This window comes from Aquila chrysaetos, chromosome 3, assembly GCF_900496995.4.
Source record: "Aquila chrysaetos chrysaetos chromosome 3, bAquChr1.4, whole genome shotgun sequence".
NCBI classification, from domain to species: domain Eukaryota; kingdom Metazoa; phylum Chordata; class Aves; order Accipitriformes; family Accipitridae; genus Aquila; species Aquila chrysaetos.
This window is the reverse complement of record NC_044006.1, coordinates 22,652,898-22,677,719: the sequence shown is the minus strand read 5'-3', so window position 1 is coordinate 22,677,719 and position 24,822 is coordinate 22,652,898. Positions and strand designations below refer to the sequence as shown.

Sequence of the window (24,822 nt, the reverse complement as noted above, 5' to 3'; positions counted from 1 at the left end):
AATGCTACGCTCAGCGGTCAGCAAAATCCAAGTAACAGCAGAGGAGAGACTGTCTCAAGTCTAAGCATCTACCTCAGAATGAACACTGTCCAATGCAGTGAAAACACCACCTCTCTTTCCCACAAGTGGAACAAAACTGTCCATGTCCCTCAGAGGGAAATCATGACTTTCCTGTGCCAGCAGAAGTGAACCCAGCCCGGTAACTGAACTGCAGTCTACAGTATGTTAATTACTCCGAGAGCTCAACCAACAGCATCGTACTATAGAAGGCATTTCCTAAAAATATGCATACTCCCAACCATTCACTGAAAGATTTGCTGCCCCAGTTTGGGCTTTTAAATTCCAACATGGAGCAACATACAAGAAATAATACATTAAGGTTAGCACAAAGGAAAAAAAGATTTTTTTTTATTTTTTTTTTTTTTACAGAAGACAGCTGTATGTGCAACCCTCAAATTTGCTTACTCTGCATCCTTTACCTTTGAAATCAGCAGTCAAGAAGTCACATGTGAGAGGGAGACAGAGTAGGTTTTATACAGTAAACGTAGATATACTTTCTGAATGGCAGAAAGATCAAAACTTGTAACAAGTTCACCTGATCCTGATTATTGAGGGAAGTACTAAAGCATATACCACCTGAGCCCTTTAAACCAAGCCTCAGTAACTTTCCAAAGGCAGATGCCAAGGATTGCTCACTGCAGCATGAGCCAAAGCGCAGGAATTGCTGCATTATGCAGCAGGCCACAGTAAGTGATTGCTGGCTCATAAAAATAAGATCACGAGCCATACTAGTTAAGTAAAAGGTTCACCTAGCCCTTTACTCTGTCTCTGGCCATTGGCAGATGCTAGGGAAGAGATGACAGGAAAGATGCAAGTGTGGAGTGACCCTGCCTTTGGCACACTGTCCTGGTTTCAGTCCTGGATAGAGTTAAATGTCTTCCTAGTTCCTGGTACGGTGCTATGTTTTGGGTTCAGTATGAGAAGAATGTTGATAACACACTGATGTTTTCAGTTGTTGCTAAGGAATGTTTAGTCTTAAGTCAAGGATTTTTCAGCTTCTCATGCCCAGCCAGCAAGAAGGCTGGAGGGGCACAAGGAGTTGAGAGGGGACACAGCCAGGACAGGTGACCCAAAGTGGCCAAGGGGGTATTCCATAGCATGTGATGTCATGCCCAGTATATAAAATGAGAGGAGTTGGCCTGGGGGAGGGGATCTCTGCTTGGGAACTAACTGGGCATTGTTTGGCGAGTGGTGAGCAATTGCATTGTGCATCACTTGTTTTGTATATTGCAATTCTTTTTTTATTATTATTATTGCCATTTCATTATTATTATGATCATTATTAGTTTCTTCCTTTCTGTCCTATTAAACTGTTCTTATCTCAACCCACAAGTTTTACCTTTTTTCCTTCCAATTCTCTCCCGCATCTCACTGGGTGGGGGGCAAGTGAGCAAGCGACTGCGTGATGCTTAGTTGCCAGCTGGGGTTAAATCGTGACAAACGCTCTGCACTTGGCAGCTCAGGACTCCATGTTTGACATTACAACAGACCATCCTCAAAAGACACTCATTGATGGACTCATCTTCCATAAAATTTGCGACACCTTACCTAAATCTAGGCATACTTTTGGCCACCTCAAAGCTCTCTGACGATAGAGTCTGCAGCTACATGCCACATAGAGACACACTGCCTTTCTTCACTTTGACATCTACCTCCTATTTCTCTGGATGACCCATGCATGCCCTGACATGGGATGCTGCAGTAAAGCTATGTAGCACTGGCATGCAAAACCGGAAAAAAGGTTTAGTGAAATTACAGGCATTGTAGAACGGCTGAGGAAAACCAGCAGGTAATGTGCTGGTTTCAAAATGAAGTAGAATCACATTTCCCTCTACTGGGCAACATTTCAAAGCCTGCTAACAAACAAAAAATATCTAAGATATGTGGTATGCAGAATCCACTAAAAACCCGTTCTCCAATTCACAGACATTTCTCTGTGCATTGTTTGTGACCGATACTTCCAGTGGTAGCTTGATCATCTCGTCTACGTTAAAATAAACCACGAAACTGCTGATCTTTAAACATATCATTCAATTATTGGACATTAATCAGTATGTAAAAACCAGGAGTAAAACATCTGCCTCTAACAGCCTTTTTGAAAACAAGAATGGAGAAGATACAGGTGTCCTCTCAAGAAAATAACAGACTTAACCCATGCTTTATTAAAAAAAAAAAAAGAAGAAGAAGAAAGATTAGTTGCAATTTGTAATCCCTATACTAGCAAACCAACATTCCTGGAGATTACATCTAGTCTGCAGATAAATGTTTGCATACATTTGCTGACAGACATTACCTGCAATGATTAAACATTGGCCATATGCAGTGACAAAAAACTTGGTGGGTATGGATCGGGTTTGCTCAGTGGTATATTGCAATCTTCCAGAACTGACGAGTTCAGCCAAAGTCAAGCCCATGCGATACAAGAGGTCTAGACCTGAGGTGAACACACCTGTAAACTTGGCTATGTATCTCTGATGGTTCCCATAACCCAGTCAGAGCATTTACGCCCTCAAACTCTCCCTGAGAAATGCCAGACCTGACATACCACCTTCAGTTCAGATTTACACCCTTTTGCCATTTATACACATCCATGCTGCCACCTAACAACAGATTTTCACTTACTCAGCACCACGTGCACAGTCCTCCATCACCACATCCTCCTTCCTTTTCAGCAGTCATCTGCATACTTAACTTACTTTTCCTATGAAGCTATTTGAGTTTTCTTTGAATTTTACGGTCTTCCAATTACATTTCCCCCAAACCAAAGAGGTTCCTTTCACAGAGGCTTACTGCAACAAGATACCTCCTTTTTAAGATTTCTGCAAAGGATAAGGTTTGAACAAATGGTGGCTGGACGTAGGTCAGGTTCAGTGGTTTTTGCACATCATCTCGTTAAACTTCTCGTATGAGAATGGTCAGGCTAAAAAAGTCTTCTGGCTTAATTTGGGCACAAAGCCATCATTCTGGTTTGTGAATGAAGGCTGTGAGTAGAAGTTTGGAGAGGACCATTTTCAGGTCTGTTCCCAAAGAGGGTAAGTGTCCTGCAGCAGGTGAGGAAAACACTGAGACAATACTGGGTATAACTGGAGTTATGGTTTGATCCTCCGGCAGGAAAACACACATAAGAGTAGAACATGTCAGCATTTAACTGAGCTTTTTTTCCCTGTATTTTCCCTGTCAGGCTGTATGTCAGGAACCCCTGGCTCACGAATGAATGCATATTTGGCATATTAACCCGACCTGCTACCCCCAGGAAGCATGTTGTGTTTTAGGGTAGCTCAAGTGAAAATACGGATTTTGCAGCAGTTATAAAAGCCAACTTTTAAAAAGAAGAGGTTTTTCAAACTCAGCGCTCCACTGTAATTTAGCTGACTATAAACACCAGAGGTGAAATCATGACCATGGAGACTTAATGGTAGTTAAAGCAATGACCTAAGAAGGGGCAGGACCTCTCTTCAGGCATCTACCAGCAGTAAAAGATGTGAGAAGCCATACCCAATACAACTTCTGACAGTATCTCAGCAAGGGCTAATAAGCTTTTGCCATAACAATATGTTTATAAGCATGTTTGCCATGTCTTACAGCCATTAGTGAATATTATTTCTCCATTTTTGCTTTGTAAAGTGAGCATCAGTTGACTGATGCTCATTTATTCAGGCTGACTTCTGAACCTGAAAGTTCAAAAGGCTGCATTGCAGGGGAGCTTGCAGAGAGCTTGCAGTGCAAGTTACTGCTGCTTTCAGGCCACTTTGGTCGAGCCTTAGGCCATGAAGGAAATGGGATCACATAAGTGTTCCCCTTGCCCCCACACGTGATGAGCAATACCAAGATCACCCCCAGCAGATATACAGCTAGCCTGTTCTTAATGACTGCCAACACTGCAGAGCTCCCCCAGCCATCCACTCTGGTGTCTTCCTATCCTAAAGTTGAAAGGTTCTCTTAACATTTAAGCCGAATCCTCCTCATTTCTATTCAAACAAGACAGTTTAAGATGTTTGCTCTCTTCCTTTTTTTTTTTTTTTTTTTTTTTTAAAGGCCAAAGAATCCGGTTTCATCCCATATCATGTTTTCTAGCCATCTGATCATTCCCACCATTTTTTTTCTGGGACAAGGAAAAAAAGACCGAAGTGGCCTATATCTTTGTTTAAATACAAATCCCAGAACTGGTAATTTGAGGCCTTACCAGTACTCTTTCAAGAAAGCCAAATGTAACTGTTGGGATACGACTTAGCACAGTGCAGACCCTGTGGATGAGATGCCACTGAGAGCACCAGATATGCCACACTGATACTAAATCTGGGCTATGCAATGCTGTGAGTCACACATCCAGCAAAGTCTTGCTGAGACTCGCAGTGTAGAAACTGCCAACTCTTTAAAAAGAAAGATCCTGTCAAACAGTCAAGGGTATTTTCACTCCACCTTTTCTTTTAACTGACAATGACATGGGTGCCGCTTTCAGAAATGAGGTTTAAAGTGTATCTCCTCGCTAGCTGGCAGCTATACCAATGGGCTAAAATGTCACTTTTGCAGGAGAAATCCAGGCACTCAGCTGTTACACCTTCTTATCAACCAGCAAATAACTCTCCTGGATAAGAAAACCATGAAGCCTGTCATTCACAAGTCATATCCATAACACTTCCACCCCACCTGCACAAAAAGCCCATCTCTCTTCATTTTACTCCCGCTTTCATTTCTAGGTTGGTGCGTAACAAGCCTCAGATGTTACTGCAGCCACTGTGGACCATTCAGTGGCCAAAACTGGTCTGTAGTCCTCATCACCAATGGTGTAAATAAATGGAGCCCAAGAACTTGTCCCCTTCTTTTCTGAGCCCTTCTAGGTGTTTCGTTCAATGCCTGGAAATCACTTCCCCACCACACTGCCAAGTATTTTCCTCCTAAGCCTTTCATTAAAATGCATATCTTTACACAGATGATTAATACTACCTGTCAACCCAGATGAAAATTAAATAAGCAGCCATTGGATATTTGAAACCAAATCGAAACAAGTCCAAATCCAAATGCCTGTGTAAAAGCTGGAACACTCGGATATTGCTGAAATGGAACATTCTGCATGTTCACTTCAAAGTGCTTTTTATGAGGATATTTTAAATTACAGGATACATTCATGACATTTGTATATGATCTATAGGATTTATTTTATGACATAAAAATCATAAATATACAAATAAAAATATTACACTGAAACAAATCTTTCCCCCTTAAGTAAAGAAAATACTTCACTTCATATGAATCCCTTTTTCCCCAGAAATTTCATTTCATGTAACATTTTGGAGGTTTTTTCCTATCTTAATTTGCAGTAAAATACATTTTCAATATCTCAATATTTTTCAAAGGAAAGTAATTCCATATCCTGGTCATCTGGTACTAGATAAGTTTTCAGGCAAATCATAAGAATTAAACGATACTGCATCATTAGTAAATTTATGACACTCACATGCACGCAACATGCTGAAGCAAAATACAAATAAACATGAATCAAAGCAAGTTATTATAGCTACACTGAACACAGATATATTGTCTTTTACTGTCATATTTGTTTCTACTTGCTACAATACATCAATGTAATTTTTATTTCAGATTTCTGAAAGAAGACAGGCAAAAAGAACAAAAATCTACACTGACAGTACCTCAAAATTAATACATCATGCTGCTTTTCTTAAGAAACAACAACAGCAAGAGATATTCATAAATTCTCAGTTGGAGAGGCATTCATTTCCTGCTGTGCTATTACTATGAATTTATCCTTTGCACCTACCCACTGAAGTGAAGGAAAATTTATACGGAACCCTCATGTAAATAAACTACAGAATGCAGACAGCAACATCAAAACACTCTCAGGAACATTTGGTCATTGAACTTTGCGTTCATGCTAATGAAACGAAAGTATTTACAGTCAAAATACAACTGAACATAAATGGCTACGAATAAATGCACCACTCACCCACGAGAAATGCTTTCCATTACCACAGCAGATATCAAATGAAACAACAGAACATAAAGCCACTTCAATTAGTTATTCAAATTACCTAAGTCAAGGCTTTTCTTGCTGCAACGTTTTTAATCCAAAGATTCTTGAAAAACAGCTGAACAACAAAAAAAGTAAGGTCAATGAAGCATAAAATTTTTCACAAAAGAGATACAAACTCTGCTCCATCAGAAAAAAATACCAGAGGATAAACCATGCAAATTAATTCTGTAATCCTGATTAGAAAAAATACGCAGGGCTTTTAATATAGAGCTCAAGAACACCAAAAAGACAACAATCCTCCGCTTTAAGGTCTGTTTCTGTTATATTGGGAGAAAGCTGTGAACAAACAGCTGTGAAATGCCAGCAAAGATGAGGAGATTCATCACCGCGTACAATCAGAGAGAAAGCTGGGCTCATTTCAAGATTATTTAAAAAAGAAGGGGGGGGGGGGGGGAGAAAAATAATTTAAAAAAGCCAAAACCTTAAAACTTTGCTGGGGAGGCGAAGGGATGCGATTTCAATTCTTATCTTTCTTACTGGTTATCTCATCCCGCAAGCCCAACTTCTACTGAAGTAGGCTGTGCTGCTTTCTTCTGGGGGCTGTGCACACAGTGACTCCACCACCCCTTTCTAAGATGACATGTATTTGTAGCTTTGTGACTCCACAAACAGGCTTAAGAAACACATTGTTCAGCTGGAGGCACTGCCATGTCATCCAGCAGGAGCATGACACCTCCAAATCCAAGTCACATGCAGGTCCCAAGCTGGGGGGTGTAAGGAAAGTATTTCCTTGCTACCCACCCACCTGTAGTGGTAGAAGGAGGAATGAGATGGAGTCATGTTGCACTCCCCAAATAGCAAACTACTTGGACATGGTTCAGATGCTTATCCAGCAGTTCAAGCAAGGAGATTTCCTTGAATTACAGTGGAAAATGGGCTAGATGGGGAATAGCTGGCCAGCCCCAGAAGGTCGGCTCAGTCGGCCACTGTGCCTCAGTAGCTCTTCCCAGCATGGACCAAGGGCACATAAGGACTGAGCGAGGGTATCTGGTGCTGTGCAACGGTATTCTCTACTGCCGTGTGCAAACGAGCATCCTGAGCATACCGTGTGTGCCTCCTAAGTTCCTTACCATTCTATTTCTGCTTTTGCAGAAAATGAGCCTTCTGTATGTTGCACTACTTATGAGTAGAGCTTTCTTTGATTAAGCCTTTAAAACACACAGGGCATGTTTGGGTTTTTTTTTCTTTCTTCTTTTTTTATTAATTTGTTTTTTCAAACCAACTTCATAGTCACTGCGTTTAAAACAGTGGGGTTTTCCCTGTTGCACAGGAAATATTTTTAGTTGGAAGCTTTATTGTGCAAGCTGTCCAGCAGTTTGACAAAAGCTAAATTCCAGCTTATGGCTGAAAACCGTAGGAAAAATTCCAAAGCCTTTACAAATTATACAAATGAGACTTTAATCCCAGCTGGCCTCACTAACAGGGGCTCTACATCTGGGCACACATACAAATGTACTCTTCATATGGATTTTCAGCTATTTGAATAATGAAAAATAGACATCCCCCCCGTTTTTGTAAATACTTGTATCGCAATAATAAAAACCAAACAGTTCTGCAAGCACAGATTAGCCAGACTGTCAGAGAAATACAGCTGTTTCTCAAAACTGGTCCTGCTCGGAGATCTTGGGTAAAATTGATCTGCTGTCCAGAGGAGGATTCACCTCTCTAACAAACAGAAAGCTTCAAAGCCATGAAATCCTCCTGTCTTCTCCAGGGCAAGCTTATTCTCATCTACACAAGGCAGGGGGTATCCTCATAGGGCCACCCAGTTGTGATAAAACGCATGTGTGTGTGATATCAGCAAGTTTGATCAAAAGCAATCAAGAAAAACAGAAGGAACTAGAAGAAACAGTGTATGAACAAGAGGGGTGAAAATAAGGAAGAGCTGCAAAGCTACCTGATCATGTGCAGGGAGATGATCATGTGCAATGGGTCTCTGGGTCCCTTAGTGCTGGCTTTCAACTGCTGGCAGTGAGTGGAGAGCAAACATTGCAGCCCTTCTCAGCTACATCCACAACACTCATTTGAGAAGAGCCCCTACTTCACTCACAGAAGAAACGCACACCAAGGATTTTTGATGGGATGAAAACATGGTAGCCAAAGGATGGATGTTACTTGACCGAGATGTCTCTTCCTGCTTTAATTGCATGAGGTATCACTACCACAGCTTTCCATGTTTGGTTAAGGCAAACCCACAGAGGCAATTTTTTTAAGAGTAAGGAAATCAAGTTCTATCTAACATTTTCCCAACTGTGCTGCTTAGGCACTAAGTGAATAAAGGGATTTAATGCAGACCCGCTGCATACAAACGCGCTTGTGGTTTCACCTGACAGTGGCAGAGAAGGTCCCACTGCAATAACTGGAGGCACCTTTACTCAGGCATCCCTCCTGGGTGTGGTGACCACAGGGAGAGATGGGGCCAACAGAAGCTATTTGTCATTTCTGAGTCCCTTCCTCTCACCTCTCACCAAAGGGGAGGGAATGCAGGTCTCTTCTCAAGCAGAACTCCTCCCATAAAAAAGAGAAACATGATGGCATTTTGGGGAAGGAATCCTAGCTACTAGGATTTCCAGCTGAGCGGGCTGGTTGTACTGTGAACTGCTGGCTGCTAACATGGCTCGTAGTGCAGCCTGCCAAATGGCTGCTGAGCCTGAGTGGATCAGAGGCAGAGAGAGGTAGGTGTGTCTGTCTATCCTTCTGTGCATCTAAGGTGGACGCCTTAAAGAAAAAATTAAAACGTTCTTTCTCCCTGCACGTACACAGTACTTTTGTCAGAGGGCTGTAGGGAACTCTCACACTGCCCCTGCCCATTTTTCTTGCCATTCTTTTTCTTCCGTTCCTCATTTTCCTTAGGAAAACATGAAGGTGGGACAAATGATTCGCTTGCGCTGCTGAAGACAAATTTGCAGGGTACTGGGGCAGGCAGGCAGAAGGCAGTGCATTAAGAATATCCTCAGTGTATGCGCGGCTCCATTAATGTACTAACCTTCTTTTAGGAGGTCAGACTACAACAAATCACCACTCCTTGTCCAGCAGATCCAGGGATATGAAAAAGCCTATTACATATAATGCTAAATTATTATCACATAGCCTGTGCAATTCCGTATTTACCCTGTTACAAAGTTAGTGCAGGTACTAAAGTAATTTCCATTACATAAGTACCCATGAGAAAATAATTTAATGACCATTTTTTAAGGATAGTATTATGGATAGTGCAAACATGTTTTCAACCAAAATAAGTTAAAATTATTTCAGACCCAGAAAAACATTATAAGAATCATATAATTGAGACACAGAACAGATTAGTCTCCAAGAAGACAGAGTAGTCTATATGCAGTCAGGTGGATACATTAAATCTGGCAATTGTGTAATGGAAAGTGGAATGATAAAAACAATTATCTCTTCTAGATATGAAACAAAAAAATGTATACTGACTACTCAATGGTGTTTACCCTCAACTTTTCTTTTAGTTGTGATGAACTTCCATTAAAAAAATACTCTCTCTCATTTTGTTCAGAAGTTCATTTTTGAAAAGCAGTAGACACCCCAGGGGTAGAAACACCAGGGAAGGAGGGAAACCAAACAAACACCAGAAAAAAACCCCAACAAAAACTGACTTGAGTTTCAAGATGGAAAAAAAAATAATTGTTCTTCTCTCCCAGTGCCCAAAAGTAAGAGGTTGTACCAATATAAAGCATTAAGAGTATGTACTTTCAGCATACTAAAGAAAATAATAAAAGGATCTATATTCATGGACATTTGACTCCTAGGATGAATCATACCCTGAATAATGACAGGTTAGTATTGCTGCTTTAAAATATTTGGGTTTTATACAACTAATCCATCTACAATATTAGTTAACTGCGATGATAATATTAAACACTCCGGAAGCTGCAACAATGTGATTATTTATTGAGTATACCTAAAGTAAAATCACAGGTAGTAAAAAGAGATTTTCCAGAATAAGTCTAGAAACAGTTAAAAACAAGAACTCCTTTAATAAATAGTAACAGAAGTATTTTTCAGATCAGAGCCAACTATGAAATCCTGTGATACAATCTATGATCCAACTCCTACTTTTTGTCAGATTAACTCTATAAGGGACAAAGTGCCATAATTCTATAGTAGGTGAAGCAGCTAATAAAACTATTTTACATATATCCTATTTCATACTTCATTTTTATATGGATTTTTTACTACTCTTTACAATCAGTAAATATATACCATATATCACAGTTATTTAAAACTTACTAGCTCATTGACAATAATGTCATTAACCTAAAGCAATTAAGACCTTTGAAAGGAAGCCAACTAAAATCTCCACAAGCAAATAAAAGAAATAGCCAAATATCTTTTAAATCAGTTTTACAGGTGAAAAACTGAGGCACCAAAAGGCTCTCTTCCCGTTACTTTGGAAATCTAGCATGTTGAGAAAGGAATTCAGATACTTTGACTCTAAAGCCTGCGTTTTCAACTCAAGTTGACCCCTCTCCCCTTCTGAGGCATTAAACATTTGTCTTAAAGCTCTGTTTTCATATCTGCAATTTGTTCAAATTAAATATTTTAGATTTAATACTTGTGTCAAAGAGAAAAGGAAACCAACACTCTCAAAATCTTTATGTGTGAAGAACTGTGAGTGAGATCAAAGGGTTGAATAAGGCAGTGTGACAATGCATGCAATTCTCTTCCAAATCCACTAGACAAAAAGCGTATCTGAACTTGGAAACAGCCTGTAGTCAAGGATTTTGCAGATGTTTTGTTAAGATATATGGCAAGAATTATAAATGGCTGAATACATGACAACAGATGCAAATCTTGAAAAATGATCATCTGCATTAAGCCTATTTAGCACTGCTTCTACTGCAACAGCTACACCGCTTTGCTCAGAAATGTATCAGAGAAACAAGACATTCACATTTTACAGCCAACAAGCCACAAACACGTATTGTGTATCTCAGCCAACTCCTGCTGTACAAATCCCTTTGTACAAGCCTGCACTCCCTGTGGCCCAAACACTGGCTTTATTCTCAGAGGATTTGGGATGACACAGAAACCTACGTGCCCACACCTACGGGCTTCTTTGCAGTGTCTCATGCTGCCTCATTCTGAAAAGACCATCATTGCTTAAGAGCACAATTATCAACAGGGCAACATCTTTTATAAATACTTTTTGCCAGTATGATCAAAAATGCTCCACATGTACTGAGACATCACAGTAGCAGGAGTCAGGTCAGCCTAGCTGAATGCTTTTAGTTATATTCCCTGTGTTTTATAAATAAGATCATCATTCCAAGTTTGGGCTTAGTGAAAGCTATTGAAACCTAGGCTAATTGAAAGCTCCATAAGGTAGGAGATGGCAGAAGAAAATGGAGTTGCTTCCTCCCCTGATATCACCCTCAGATCCAGTGTCACCTCTGAATCCACCTGTAGCATGTTATTTTGGGTAAAAGCTTTCATAACAGTCTTCAATCCTATTGGAAAATAATACATGCACAAATTGCTGTATGTCCTTGACAGCCAAATGCATCTGCCACCATACCAGTAAAAACATACTTGGAAAATTAACATCAGGGCTCTGATTTAACCTTCATATTAACATGCAAATTCAGAACAAATCAGCCACTGTAAGCCATTGGTCAATACATGGGGATATGAGGATAGCAAGACCACCAAGTAAAAGCAAGTGGTGTTGTATTGGGCCATACAGTACAGAAACGGTTTGGAATATCCACCTCCACTCTAAACAGTCTTTTTCAGATGCCTATAAGTATGCTAGAAGGCATAGGGAGGGAGCATACAGCCACACAGCACAACACACATGCGTATGTTGTGCAGCACCGTAGGATTGCAGTCGGTCTACATATGCTGCTTTGGAGCTACAGAAGACTCCCTTTCAAGGCTCCCCTGCTTGCCAAGCCAAACTACTGCAACCATTATCACAACACTTCAGCTGGGTTACGTCCAAATTACCCACCACTCAGGGTCTGCACTTACTGGTTACTTAGCATAACGATGAAACTTAATTGGTAGAGGACCACGTTTCTTCATGGGGAAGCTCATTTCTGTTAACCAAACCTCTCATAGCAAGGGAGCAATACATTGCTGCCTTTGGAACTGAGTCACTTCAGTAGGAGGACAGGGAGGATGAAAAGAATATTGAAAGCTTTTTTCAACATTAAGTCTTCAAACACATCATAACCCAATTTGTACGGATGCCAGCCACTCCTTTTAGCAGACTACGTGATGTCTTGTTGTATTCTATAGCCAATTTGTTGACTCTAATTAGCAATTTGGGAATAGAGTAAGAAGAAAAGAGAAATAAAATATAGAGTGCACAGTGCCAGTTACTATAGTGGGACACACACTCTTTCATTATTTTTTTTTTTAATGTAGCTGAACATAGGCTGTATCCAGCTGTTTCTTCAAAACCAGCCATGGGTGTGAGTAGCTCCATATTATATTTGACTCTAGTTGGGTAAATACTTGGTCTCTTTTCTGTGTAAATGTCACTTGTGATTTCCTGGGTGGACTCCAATATGCAGCTTAGCAGGTGAAACCAGGTGTCAAGGAACACCTTTTTTTTTTTTTTCTTTTTAAAAAATTTTCTTACTATCTCTTATACTTTGTTTCAACTTAATAGCAACAACCTGAGCCTCTCCAAATTATTCAGTCCTAAAAGGCACTGGGAGAACACTACCGTGCATAAGCCAGCTATTCAATGTGGCTTAAAACACAGATCAAATCCAGGTTCAGCAAGTTTCCGGATATTTGGTTTGCTCCTCTAAAACCCCTCATATTCTAGGATTTTCACCTTTTTTTCTAGTAACAAATGAAACAAACTGGTGGTGTCAACACACTAAATAACCACAAAAAAATACTTACACAGATACTATATTCTCTCACATGAACCACCAACCACATTCATATTGCTACATTCTCTGACATTAACCACCAAAGCATTTACATCAAATATCCCTAGGATCCCACAGATTTTGACAAATTAATTTTTTAAGGTAAGAAAATAAAAGACAAAAGAAAAAAGACGGTGACGATTAAGCAAAGAAAAGACAAGAAGCACGTCTATTTTTTTCCATCATACCCAGGCCTCTTTCAGGGATCTTTAGATGTGAAGTCCCAGCAGTAGATCTACAATTTTCTAGGGTTTGCTATACACTATCCATAAGCTTTTCCCTCATGAACAGATCTTTTGGGCCCTTATGTCCAATTTCTCCTACTTGGAGAAATTAATTTTTCTCACAGCCAGAAAACTGATAGTTCCTCACCTCTCTTCAGCCATATAGCTGGATGCAGGGACTCACACTGCCCGCAGTCAGCCTGTTTTGGCTGAAAGGGAAGAAGCAGCCAAAGTCATGTAAGGTCCTCAGCTAGCCTTTACTTCAACAGAATGAACTTTCAGCTTGCAACTATGACTCTTCCCTGAGGCTTTCCTCAAGCCCTGTCTGCCTGGGCTCAGGCAGCATTTCACTGTGGGAGTAGCAGCCAGCTCCATGATCTCTCATGGCTCCATGGATGCTCCTGCCTCTCCTTGAGTCTTCAGGTGCAAGATCTGGGTACCGCTTCCCTTTGTGACCTATGGCTACAGGGCCATGGTACCAAGGAAAAGCAGCCTCCCCTCTCCTGTATGTATCACAGGTAGCATGTGCCTCATACAAGATAATGCAAAAGGAAGTCTTAGTCTTCTTTCAGATGTTCTTTGAAGGGCATTTTGCAACCTCTGTTCCCTTTACATATGGTGGGGGTGTGGGGTGGCAATCACAGAAGTATGAATCAATGCATCTAAAAGAGATGGATGAAGCACTTTGGTATGAACATCCATTCTGAAAGCATTTCTGATCAACTTCACCATTGTCAATACTGGCATCTACACCTTCCCTGATGTCTTTCATCCCCTCCTCCTTGCCGTCTTCACTGTCTAATGCCACACTACTCTGACACATGCAAAAATACAAATAAAACAACTCACCCTGCTTCCACTACTGCCTTCCCTCTTTTCTTAAAACCCATGTTTTTTGGTTTTGGTAGAGACAAGTTGCTATCACAGCTTTTGTTGCTGGCTGAGTACAGAGTACTTCAGTGGCACAGGCGGCTATAAGCCACCCATCCGTGCTGAAGCAATTTTTCATCATTTTTTTCTCAACAAAAGCAAGTATATCTTAAACAGCTGCCTTCAACAGAAAAGCAGAGCGAGCTGAAAACTTGGAATGGCTTTGGTGAGAATTGCCATAAAAATGTCGCAAAGAGCCGCGAGAGTGCTCACACGGCATTGATGAGCACGTTAAAAACCACAGAGAATGCACAAGGAATAAGTTTAATTATACTCTTTATAGTAACATTTCAAATTAGCATTTTGAAAATATTGTACATTCCTACTGAGAGATGACATTTGATTTTGAAACACTGACTCAGGACAGTTAGCCATGAATATGTGGCTGCTAAATAATTTGTACCTCTTTCAGAAGAAAGAGTTCCTAAGGGGCATGATATTTATATCAAAACATTCAAATTTGCATGATCACAGTAGGATTAGATACAGAATACTCACAAATCTTGAGCAATTAAAGAGGCTAGACAATTACTGTGTGCAGAGTTCCTCTCTTCTACATTTTCCCTTCGCTCTCTCCTCAATTCTGTCAGGGAAATAACCTCACTGGCATGTGATAGCACTTCAGCCAGGCACAAGCTAGCACATCTACTGGCAACTAAAGCTGCACCCCTTGGGCCAGCTCACAGATTTTTGGCATGCCCAGCAGGTGACCGGCTGGTGACTATGCAGTGATCAGATGGTCTGTCCAAACAAGCAGGCTGCCCATTTTGGCCATCAAGTCTAGACTCAAGTCCAATATGCGCAACTGCTCTCACTGAGCCTGCCAGCCAAACAGGTTACAAACACAGCAAAAGCTGTGTGGTCTTGTGGTGGGTAGAAGACAGTGGGCATGACGTGGTATTGGAGGTATAAACACAGGGAAGAGTGATAGACGCAAGCCAAACTGGCTTGCTTTTGCCTGTTGTGCAACTCTGCTCTAAAAGATCTAGGGCAAACCAAGCTGCACATTTTTACTATTAATGTCACCATAAGCTACTGTGATGTGTTAGAGCTATTGCAAAAGATGGGAATATAACAAACATCCCTTCCCCTAGGGACAAAAACCATGAGTGTCACTAACAATCACCTAAGTCTTGGGAAATTTTGCATGCCTCTATGGGCCTGTTCTAAAAGCTCTGGTACTATGTAAAAACCTTAGCTTTGTTTGGGAGATAGCAAAGAAAATGGGTTCACTGTGCAAACAAGAAACAAGATATAAAAGATTGACTTGAGGGGTGAAGAAACCCACTTGGAGAGATCTGCATTATTTTCTGCACCTCTTGGGATTTCCTTAAAGGCCTGACTCACGTTGACGCTTCCCCCCAGACCTAGTTCCAGTCCTGACAGAGACTAACAGCTCTCACTGATGGGCAGGTGTTGTGGTGAAAGTGTAATACAGCTTCTGGAGACAAAGTATCAGAGGGGTGAGAAAAGTGGTTTGGGTTCACCTGTGCTCCACTTCTTCCTCCATCCCCTCACCTTTTGCAGTCCAGCTCAGAAAGGGGTGTCCAAAAACCTCAAATCCTCCCTCAAAACAAAATGTGCGTTTGAAGTCTTATTTCTCTGCATTACACCCCCTATGCCAAATTTACATCAACACTTTAGCCCACTAACACCCTAAGCCTAGCAAACCCTAGTATAATTAAATGCCGCCTCCCACCTTGGCTTCAACAGCTGATTCTTCTGTGTCTGCCTGGCTCTCGCTTTGCATTTACTGATACTCTCCTTACTTATCAAATTTCAAAGCAAATTAAAAAATGCAAAGATTACCTGATTGCAAAAAGTTTTCTCCTCTTAAGGACCCACTTAAATTTTTCTACCTAAGACTTAAGGTCTCGGACAATCATCAGCAGCTTGCTGCTGGTATGCTGGCGTGATGTTGGTATGCTGGCGTGAGAAGTAACTGAGGGTGGCCAAGGAAACCAGCCACCCACTGCCCACATCAGTCTGCCCAACACGCCTGCTGGAACAGAATGCCCCCCACTGTCAGTATGTCAGTAGTGATCTTGAGAAATGCAGGGAAAAAATGTAATCTAGTGCAGGTAGCAAAGAACAAAATAGATTTTATGTAAGTGTAGTCCAACAGTGCACCAAGTTAAAATGGTCAAGAAAGCTGAAAGGGTAAAAAGCCGCCGAAAACTTCTTCCTCATTCTTCTGAGAGAAAGGTGGATTGACTGCACTTGGTACAGCAATGAATCTGCCAACTGTAACATGTTTGAAACATTACACAACCTGCAGATTTATGTGGATTAAGGTATTTCAGAAGGTTACGTAGAATTAGTGTCTTTGAGAAGCTCTTTACATATACATACCCTATGAATACTTGCAGGAAGAGAACTATCGTGGGAAACAATGTGCATATCTATTCAGTTAAACAAGAGGTCAGACAGGAGTATCACAGAGACAGATAGGTTAATGATTGCCTCAGTTTGTTAAATGTCATTTCCGTGCTTTATGTCAAAGTTCAGCCAGACAGTTCAGAATAGCATTAGGACCATTATTATTTCATGATACTTGATAGGAAGTGGTTTGTAGCAGCAGCCTCTGAAGATAATTTCTAAATTCTCAGCTGACTCACTTGTATAATTTGTCAGGCACTTGTGGTTTCAATAATCATTAATAGATAAACCAAAGGTACAGTGGCTGGACTTCTAAGATACAAACTGGGATTCTTGTTTATATGCAGGCCCAAGGAAGGTTAATGAGTCATAAATATATATTATGTAAAACTAGAAATGTTCTATGTTGCAGACAGCCCTCTGCCCCAGACACCAAAAGACTGCAAATACATGTAACAGATAATATTAAAGGGGTTTATCCTTAACACATACCTTAGGATTAAGAAGCATGACCACAAGATTGCACGCACCTACATCTTGCATATTTGAGTTAGTCCTAGAATGCTTTTTCAGACTAATTTGGTATCAGATACAGGGAAAAATGAATGTTTAACCAAAATTTTGTGAGCGGAGTGTAACAGACAACATTAAGTAGTCTTTCTCACTCTGCTTAGTACATTTTCATTGCAATAAGAATTTAAGAGTTAGCCAGTTTACAGAAGTTATATATAGGCAAAAATGAAATCTTGAATTTGAAGTAGGATGACTGCACTACTGAAGAAAATTTTCAAAGCACTTGTTCTAAAGATGCTTCTTCTAACAGGTATAAATCTCTGCTGTGTAACAGATGAGGCATTCGTAAATGAACCTACAAGATTTCTACTGAAGAAAAATCACGTCTTTAAAGTCTTTTGATTAGAAGATATTTCTAGTATCAAATTTGCTCATGTCTTGCTATTCACAAAGCTTGGCTAGTTGAAGCAGATGGGTCAGTTTTATTTTTGGATATAGCTGGTTTCTAGAATCCTTAGGATTTATGTCCAAAATGAGCAGGTACTTTTCTTCACTAGAAAGTACCAGGATGAAGAAATGCTCCAAAAAAAGTTACATATAGATTTATCCTCTTTATTCTACATTAACATCTTTGTTACCACTGACACTATTTCAAATTTATCTTGGCGTTATCATAATCAGAACTGGATTCCTGGAACTGCATGATATTCCTTTGCCTCAGTAGCTGTGAGAAGACGCTGCCGTAGGTGTAAAATTCACTTAAGACTTTTATTGGAGTCTTTGATGAGTAATAACGCACAAAAAGCTGTTGCGTAGGAAGGGAAAAGTGACCACCAAATCACAAATTCCAAAGGCTGCCAGTAATGCAAGTCCCAGAGAGGGCCCTTCTCCAGAAAACATGTTGAACTCTATGTTGGATGGCAGCAACTACTCAGAAAGGCACTTAGACCTGCAGTGGAGGTACATGGCTATTATTACTCTTTATAATAATATCAGTAACCCAGAAATAAGGGTGGCTATCCTTAGCTTTCAGTACAACAAGATCTAATGAATTCTTTATAATTTAGCACAGCACCTTCTTTTTACCAGGAGAAACATCCATTTACAAAGTCTTCACTAGCAGTAACACTATTTTTTGACTTAGGAACAAGCTAGGTGACATGAACATTAGTGTCTGACAGTGACTCTTCTGTTTCAAATGAAGTTGCCTTTGTGTCAAAGGGATGATGCTTGCTCTCCGGTGCACCATTTCTCCCCCCTTTTAGCCTCGGACTTGCCTATTCTTCTCTTTTGCTCCCTTTTGTTTTTACAACCACTAGACCTGAGTTCCCCTGAGGACCACAGTTACCAGCCAGCCCAAAAGAGCTGCTGCCTAAGTACCTGGACTCCTCAGTGTGAGAAGCAAACTAGCCCAAGCAGTGGCATCTCTGGTTTCAGGAAAACTCACCTGCTAGGCACGGTTGATGCACAGCCCCTGGCAGCCCAGGATCACTGATGCTCAGGCACCCTCAGTGCTGCTGATGGACCAGCTGTCCCAAACCAGGGCAAAAAGTCAGCAGGTCTGCAAATTCCACCAGGAAAAAACAGAAGTGCTCCAGCAGGTATTTTCTGCCCCTTAACAAACACTCTCCAGACCTGGAGTACCATGCAGAGACGACACAAACAACAGGTTCTTCCTTTATACTTTGCTCATGCTGTTCATTGAGAGGGCATAACTTAAGAGTGTGTTATTTCAGACATAAAATCTGGCGGCTCAGCTCGGTCAGCAAGCTTTCAGCTGTCGTACTTAAACATCGGTATTGTTGTTTGTGGAGGACTGTTCCTACAGAAGCAAAAAATACAACTGCATTCACACAGAGCATAGAGGTAAATTTTGCACTACAGGGCATCAGGCAGAAGCTGAATTCTCCAGGAGTCAGAGTTGGCATAAAGTCATGAGAGAGAAGAGATTCTGGGTTACAAATGCTGCTGCACTGAGCACTGTGGAGTACAGCACAGGTACATTGCCTAATTTCTAGCTAAAGCATCAGATAAATCAACTGCATACTTTTTTCAGCCTCCAAGACATAGAGAACCCTTCAGCAGCGTCAACACAAAGAGTCCCAAATGGCCAGTGTCATTTAGGACCCACACTTAAATCCTACATAAATACTTAAAGGACAGAGATGTTAAAAGGTAAAAACTACTTGGGTTTAAATTCATCAATGTCCTTAAACAATGATGCACAAAAAGGGCCAAATTTGGGCAAACTGGACCCCAACTCTTCTGTAACTCTACTGACCAAAACTGAGTAGAAAAGGGTTTTCTATGAGATTAGCAACATCAGCACATGTGAGGAGCCCACCCTGGCAGGGTTAATCTCATCTCAGTTTCTTGACTTGTGCATTGATATGCACAGGTACATTTGTTCTAATGCTGCTGATGTAATAGATTTATAAGTGTGTGGTCGTGAAGCTGAAAACGGTATGGAGACATCGCTCACATCCACACACCTGTGCCAAACAGGACAACACATCGCCAACCACAGTGGCGCCGCAGGTCATTATTACACAGGGAGAAGGAAACTTGCGTTCCTTCTATCTATTACTCCTTCCTCCATCTATTACCCTGTCATCTGGCATTTGTCAAAAAAAGTGTCCCAACAGGTGCTAACAGAGGGAAGAAGGAGAGAAGCTCGTCCCTGTGTATGACCCTCTGGCTTGCAAACTTCATGTCGCCTCTGCGGGAACCTGGCCAAGTCATTCACTATTCTGTATTACTGCTGGCGTTAACAGGGGAAGGAAGGGGCAGACAAGCAAATACACTAACAATGAGTCAGACACAGTCTTTATCAAATGACTCAGAATAACAAGTGAATAACAGGGATTATGAAAGTACAGACACTGTTGCATGAGGCCATTCATATGACTTGTGTTCCCCAGTGACGCAAGAAGCAAATGAACTGAGGACTATTGACAATGTATGATTCCTATCTTGCTGCCTGCAATACAATTTAAAGTATGCTTCCTGAGACAGGCTGAGCCAGAGATAAAGTGACATGAGACAGCTGGGAAAGAAAGAGAAACAAAGTTGATTTTTTTTGCACTTTTTTCCCCCCAGAGAAATGGAAACAAACTGATTGCTAAAGGTTTATCAAATGGGGCTCATTCTTCGAGTGGTACTGCTTATTCCCCTGGAGAAGCGGAGAAGCTTTCTGCGTGAGTAAGACTGGCTTGAAGCATAGCTCCTCAAAGCCACACATGCATCACCTGACACTATGGAGCATCTTTCTTCACCAGCCAGACATGGGCTGGCACAAACATCAACCAAAACCCAGGCCAGTACTTTGCACAGACCCCAAAGTAACTACACAAGTCTGAATTGCTATTATTCCTCCCAATAGTCCAGCAGCTAAATGGGATGAAGTCCTAGGCTCCGTCACCAGGATTGAGGGGCTGTTTGACATCCCAGAACATCACTCAGTCTCTGCCAGGGGAACAGTAATACTGACAATGCCCAAGGCTTTTGCAGCACTTTCTGATCTGCAGATCTGGAAGCTTAGAATCATAGATTCATAGAATCATTTAGGTTGGAAAAGACCTTTAAGATCATCGAGTCCAACAATCAACAATGCCCACTAAACCATGTCCTGAAGTGCCTTGTCTATGCGCTTTTTGAATACCTCCAAGGATGGTGACTCAACCACTTCCCTGGGCAGCCTGTTCCAATGCCTGACAACCCTCTCAGTAAAGAAATTTTTCCTAATATCCAACCTAAACCTCCTCGGCGAACCTTGAGGCCATTTCCTCTCGTCCTATCACTAGTTACTTGACAGAAGAGACCAGTACCCACCTCACTACAATCCCCCTTCAGGTAGTTGTAGAGCAATAAGGTCTCCCCTCAGCCTCCTTTTCTCCAGGCTAAACAACCCCAGTTCCCTCAGTCGCTCCTCATAAGACTTGTGCGCCAGGCCAACCACAGCTTGCTGTGCAAGTGTCCAAATCTTACCTCCATTTTACAGATGGGCTAAAAGAGCGGTAAGCACAGAGAGAAGTGTTTCAGCGGTAGCTAAAATCTCTCGTGCGTGGGGCACAAAAGTGAAATGGTCACTCCCTGGTTATATCAAAGGAGTAAAGTCACCACAAACCCTCAGGATTTCAACACGTATCAGCTGTCAGTCCACTTGCCTTGCATGTCTCATGTCTGACAAAACCAAGTTCCTTCACAGTCAAAAATCATTTATAGTAAAGTGATAAGCACATTGAGTGACAAGAAATAGGGAACAAATGATAAATAGTTCAGATTAAAAGATGACCCAGGGGAGCAGAGGGGAAATGTTACCATTTTCCAACATGGAACAGAACACCGGTATACATAAAACGTGTGGCACCTACTTTTCCTCTGCATAGAAACCTTTTCAGGAAAGGATGGTGTTACTTTCACTGACCCCAATTTGCCAACCAGAAGTCAGGAACGAAGGGAGGGTTTTAAGTGCACACATTCTCCTAGCTTACTTTGCACAAACTCCTCCATGGGACAACCCCAGGAAGAACTATGCACTGAATGCAAGAATTCCAATGAACTATGTGTTACACTGGTAAAATACTGGTAGATTTAGTATTTTCTAGTATGAGACAATACTAAATGGATGCCTTAACCTTTCCGCCTAAAGGTAACTTTTTTGATAAAGTTCATGAGCACTTTTAGCCATTAGGGATCTCTTGGTCATTGCTAAAAGCCTACTTAATTAAGTCCATTTTGTCTAGCTAAACACCTCCTGTAACTTAGGCATTCTTAATCTCTTCATTGTACTCCAGATAACAGAAAGGAAACCTAAGATCCGATAGACTATTTACCAAAATGTTCTTCTCATCTGGCTTCATGCATTTTGATAGAGATTCTTTTTCATAAAATGTTTGTGCTTAATTTGCTATTTCATGAGTCTAAACAGAGGACATACCTGTTTTCTAAGCCACTCTTCCCAAAAGAGATGCTACTTTTCTTTTCATTAAGAAATGATGACAGCCAAAGTAGGGCAAAAGCTATAGCAGCAGCTTGAATGGTACTGAAAAAGCAACAACTATGCCAAGCTCATTAGAAGCATTATCGTAAGAAAGTTAAAAATAATTCTTTCTCTGGCCTAATGACAGAATCACATTTGCTCATAAACTGCAAATCTTAGTGTCCATCCCTGATGTGATATTAAAAACAGCAACACTCCTCCCTCCCAGAAAACACCCACAGGCTTACAGACTGACTCAGCAGATGGAGTTTCTAGACCCTGCCCTCTCTTTTAACTGGGGCTAATTAAAACACCACCACTTCTTTCTTCTTAGATTAATTAAATAAAAGGTTACGAAATACTGTGATACAGAGGCCACACAAATATCTGAAACAGAATCTGTACTCATTCCCACATTTCTTTAAATCTTCTCAGTCTGATTTGCTTTTGTAGCTAATATGATGAATAGCATGAAAATCTCAGCCTCGGCTTTCTCGCTAAAATTACTTGTTTGCTACAGAATCGCCTGAGCTCTGTCTTGCTGCTCCCATAACGCTTCCAGTCTGGTTGAGTTACTAAGCTTCCATAACTTTGTGGATCAAGTAGGATCATTAGCTCTGCAATATCTGAGGAATGCTAAAGCTTGGAAACTGGGCAGGAAAACAGCAGAAATACCTCACCAGTTCCCATGCATGTTTTTAAGTCAATCAACATGTTACAGGTTTCCCACACTGGATTTGTTCAGGAGTTAACAAATGGGTCTCCTGAACTCACAGGTACTATATAGCAGGTCAGGATTTCTTCTGAATTACCTGCACACCTTATAACAGCACTGCAAAACACCACAAGGATCTGTTCAACAGCACTTCAAAACTTCACGCAACTTGAGTGCATTTGAAGTAAGGTTCCTGATACAAAAGCACAGGACTAGCTTTAAGCTCCGTTTGCTTCACTTCACATTTCCGTCATTCCTCACGTTTAATTGCTTCTGTGTCTCTTCAGAAAGATTTATTCTGAGGCATATTTAAAGGCTGTTAACCTATGCTTCCAGAAACTAAATGTACTCATAAATTGTTTCACAGAACAAAAATCACTTTTGTCAGTTACCAACTCTTCCTTCTCCGAATTACACTGTAGAGTTCACTGGCCTCTGCAAGCATCCAGCAAAATTGGAAGCTCTTGCTAAAGCAATTTCCCCCCAAACACCTAAGCCCCAACTTTCTCCTGAGCTATCACCAAGGAAAAGCACTGAAATCACACCACACTGACACAATACTACAGAAAATGACTGAAGAATACCAACACATGTAATAGATTGTTTCCCTTATCAACACTGGGATATTGGTTCTTCTCAACCTCAGGAAAAAAAGCTGTGAATCCACAAACCACATCCCAGAACCTTTGCTCATCTTTGTCATGAGCTCATATTCTGGGTTGAAATGCCTATAGGCATTAATAATGGGAAAATCTATAGGAAACTATATACTGACACAGGAAATGTAGAAACAACCTTTAAATAAGCTTTCCTTTGGACAAATTCTACTTTTTATTTGAAATTATTAAGTTATTTCATTCCCAGACTTCTGAAATGGTCATCTTGTATTTCAATTCAATTAGGACAGGTTTTTTAGGTAATGCTTTTTAAAATGCAAAAAATATTTTTCAGGTATTGAAAAATAATAATTTGTCATTGCTGTTAAGTGCTTCACGGTTTCTCTGTTTGTTCAGATTTTTCTTACTGAACCTTTCCTCTTCTACCATTTCTCCTGATGCCCTATTTTTACCATGTTATTCCTATGCTATCAGAAAAGTGAGGAAGTGAAGATTTAAAATAAAATTGTTGAAGGGTTAATGCCTTTCCAAATCTCCTTGCATTCTGAAGGTTCTCTTTGTCGTCCACTTTTCTGCAGTTAGGTTTTCACTTTAAAAGCACAACTGTGATTTCTTTTTCATAAAAGGTATACGCTGCTCAGTTGTTTTCACATGCGTTTTGGAGGCAGGTGAGGCAACAACATCATTTCCTACTATAGCCTCTCAGGTTTCTTTTAACTTTGCAGTTGAAGGCCTGCATTTAACCTTTCCAAACTTTTTTCTCCTTTTTTTTTTTTTTTTTTTTTAAACCTTTGAACAGAAGGTAAGCAAACTATAAGCCATGATCAAATAGTGTCACAACAAATTCCTTGTGGTTTTTCAGAGAAACAAAGGCCTTTCCAGTAGTCACTGATGGTTCAGAGACTTGTAGCATTTGGCTGTCAGACACATGTCCCATCATTTGCTCCAGACTGGCTTCCTAGGAGACTAATGGATGTTAGTTTCTGTAGCCTTCACTTTGAAATTCAAACCCTACTTGAAAGCTCTGATATATTGGCTTTGTGTAGCAAGGTTTTGGTAGCAGGGGGGGCGGTTACAGGGGTGGCTTCTGTAAGAAGCTGCTGGAAGCTTCCCCTGTGTCCAACAGAGCCAATATCAGCCGGCTCTAAGACGGACCCGCCGCCGGCCAAGGCCGAGCCAATCAGCGATAATGGTAACGCCTCTGTGATAACATTTTTAAGAAGGAAAAAAAGTTGCGGGACAGACAGAAACTGCAGCCAGAGAGAGAGTGAGAACATGTAAGAGAAACAACCCTGCAGACACCCAGGTCAGTGAAGAAGGAGGGGGAGGAGATGCTCCAGGCGCCGGAGCAGAGATTCCCCTGCAGCCCGTGGAGGACCCCATGCCAGAGCAGGTGGGTGCCCGAAGGAGGCTGTGACCCCCTGGGAAGCCCGTGCTGGAGCA

General features: G+C 41.0%; 1 protein-coding gene across 5 annotated transcripts in view; it reads right to left on the bottom strand.

The window, feature by feature from the left end:
- LOC115339547 (myosin VIIA and Rab interacting protein) overlaps window positions 1-24,822 on the bottom strand; it is a 236,801-nt gene that overhangs the window by 63,570 nt on the left and 148,409 nt on the right. Inside the window, exon 1 of one of the 5 annotated variants that reach the window (XM_030009696.1) lies at window positions 6,599-6,700. The exons of 3 other annotated variants lie outside the window; for them this stretch is intronic. Coding sequence is in view for 1 of the 2 variants with exons in the window: in XM_030009695.2 (XP_029865555.1) it covers window positions 2,683-2,708 (26 nt within the window). In the remaining variant the exon portion in view is untranslated. Of the gene's footprint in view, window positions 1-2,682; window positions 2,811-6,598; window positions 6,701-24,822 lie in introns of those variants that run through there. One more of the 5 variants, XM_030009695.2, reaches the window with a different exon arrangement.